General features: G+C 36.7%; 1 protein-coding gene across 1 annotated transcript in view; it reads right to left on the bottom strand.

The window, feature by feature from the left end:
* LOC137989103 (tyrosine kinase receptor Cad96Ca-like) overlaps nucleotides 1-2,500 on the bottom strand; it is a 7,016-nt gene that overhangs the window by 4,158 nt on the left and 358 nt on the right. Inside the window, exons 2-3 of the mRNA XM_068834983.1 lie at nucleotides 1,555-1,671; nucleotides 235-419 (exon numbers count right to left, since the gene is read on the bottom strand). Of these exons, the coding sequence (XP_068691084.1) occupies nucleotides 235-419; nucleotides 1,555-1,671 (302 nt within the window). The remainder of the gene's footprint in view (nucleotides 1-234; nucleotides 420-1,554; nucleotides 1,672-2,500) is intronic.

Raw genomic sequence — 2,500 nt, 5'->3', positions numbered from 1 at the left:
AAACCCAGTGTTTAAAGCGCGCGCTAGTACGTGTCACCTACAGCGATCCATTGCTTTTCGATATAAGAATATTATAGCAAAATGATCACACATTTTTGTCTACATAATGTCAAACACTACAAGGAGTAAGCATATCGCATGATGCATTTCGTAGATACAATCTTAATCTGTGAAAGATTACAATAAGCAACAATAGTACCATATCGTATGCCATGCTTGTTTCGTGTCACATACCCCTCTGGATGCCAGGAACACCATTCCAGTAGCAATCTGGTTTGAAAATGACAATAGGTCATAGGTCTTCAGTGACGCTACTGCTAGTTTTCCGCAATAATGTTTGTCGAAAATTCCACGGCTTTTTCTCAGGTACCCCAGAAGATCCCCACAGGGTAAGTACTCCATGATCAAAATTGGTTGTACTGTAAAGGTTACACAGAGTTTGGACAACTTCTATAATGCTGCATTCAAACTATTAGGTTCTCGGAAAAGTGGATATGGGCTCTATCATTATTACGTTTAGACGCTTTTAAGAAGTAAACAAATAAAGCAGTATTTGCGTGGCTCTGTGTTGGAAGATCACAGTTTAGCCAACCACCTTTGTCAGCATCGCATATTAGCGGCTCACCTTCGATGAGCAGAGGGGATGAGAATGAAGAAAAGGGCGACTATCTAAACATTCCCCAAGTTAAAGGTCATGTTACCCAAGAATGAATGTAAAAGTGAGAAAAAAAAAAGACATGAATTAAATAATAACTAAAAAAAACATTCATCAACGTTACTCATAATTTCCGCATATTTGTGAAGAACTTTCTATGATGAAAAAAATATATATACTAAGGGCTGGATTTTTAATATGACGAAAGTATAGTGAGTAAGAGATGATTAAAAATTTGTAACATATTTTTAAAGATAAAATATACAATTGTCATGCAAAATGTACAATTCCTTTAAATTGTTTATCTCTCTCTGGTGGTCTTTGCAGCCTGAGCCAGTTTCTTGCACAAAAGAATAAATTAATAATAATAATTGCAAATAAAAATAAATAAATAAACCAGAGCCTCAAAAACTTTCTTGTATGAAGAAGCTCAAATGTGGGTTCTCTTTAGAAGTGTGAAATCAGGCACGTGACCGTTTTATATAGCCAACCATTCGCATTTTTACTAAAACTATCAGCTTCAAGGGTTTGCATTTCAGATTAAAAAACAAAGTTCATATCTTTTGTCATTATTCCATGGCATTGCTTTGATGATTCACCTATTTTGAAAATTGTTCTGTTTTTCTGTTCCTTGACCTTATGCTATGCAATTGTTGGAAATGAACTTGACGTTAAGAGGGTTTAATTTGTTCTTGGGAAATGTGGTGAAAACGGCCATTATCTCGTTACTCGTGTAACACGGCAAAAATGGGCTAGAATTACCCAAACAATTTGCTTAAATAGACAAGTTTAGCCCTGAATATCATCGATTGATAAGGTTTTCACTAGCGGTCTTTTATTATTGCTGCAAATTTCTCACAGCTGTTTCTACAGTTTAGCAGTTGCAATAAGATCCTTACTTTGGGTGGTGACACAGCCAATGAATTGAACAATATTCGGCTGAGGGCTGTCTCCAATAAGTTTGCCCAACCCGATTTCTCTCATCAGAGCGACTTTTCCTTCATCTCCAGATGTGGCTACAATAAATGACACCAGGGTACAATGAGATTGGACACATGGCTTGTTGAGGTGTTTCATGTACTTCTACCTCCTCAACTGAACTATTAATAACACGGTTGTTTTAATTTCCCAGACTTGTCTTTGTCTCATTTTCTTTACGTCATGAAGCATTGTGATAAAAGTAAGTCCATCTTTTTAATGCCGGTAGTTCATTCGCATAGGAGGCTGATATCAATGAAAGCCGATGGTGCGCTTCTTACTCCATTTTACAGATAATTAGAGCTACAGCTACACAAGTTAAAGGAAGGTGTTAAAACATGCAGACTTTTAAGTCGCTGAGAATCGAGGTTGTGACGTTTGGCTGTCAAAGAAGCGCACCAGTCAATTAAGCTACCCCTGCTCCTGATTCAGTGTTTGGGGCTCCAACGCTTAGGGAGAATCGAATATGCTTGAGAGATTCAAATCTCTACTATGTCAACCAGTCGGCGGTATTTAACCATCTTATACGGTATTTAATTTTAAACTGCAATTTAGCAATGGAAAATAGGCTCTATAAATGGTTAAAAGCATTATTTATTTATGAATTTTATGAGGAACTTTATCCCTTAATGTGCAGCGAGGGTAAAAATCTGGTGTATTTGAGGCAAGGCGTCGCCATGGAAGCTTGAAATAAAAGTTAAAGAACAAAATATCTTTTTACACTTGCAATGAAGGATTAGGAGCCTGTTAGGAGAAGGTGATCTATTTTGGTAATGTCCGCATTTGTTTCAAGGTTAAGATAAAGGTGGGTAGATTATGAAAGAGTTGATTGAGAATTGATGATTTTTGCTGCACCTTTTCATAAAA

Source organism: Montipora foliosa, unplaced genomic scaffold, assembly GCF_036669935.1.
Source record: "Montipora foliosa isolate CH-2021 unplaced genomic scaffold, ASM3666993v2 scaffold_439, whole genome shotgun sequence".
Classification (NCBI taxonomy): domain Eukaryota; kingdom Metazoa; phylum Cnidaria; class Anthozoa; order Scleractinia; family Acroporidae; genus Montipora; species Montipora foliosa.
The sequence above is the reverse complement of the archived record's forward strand: the minus strand, read 5'-3'. Positions and strand labels throughout refer to the sequence as shown.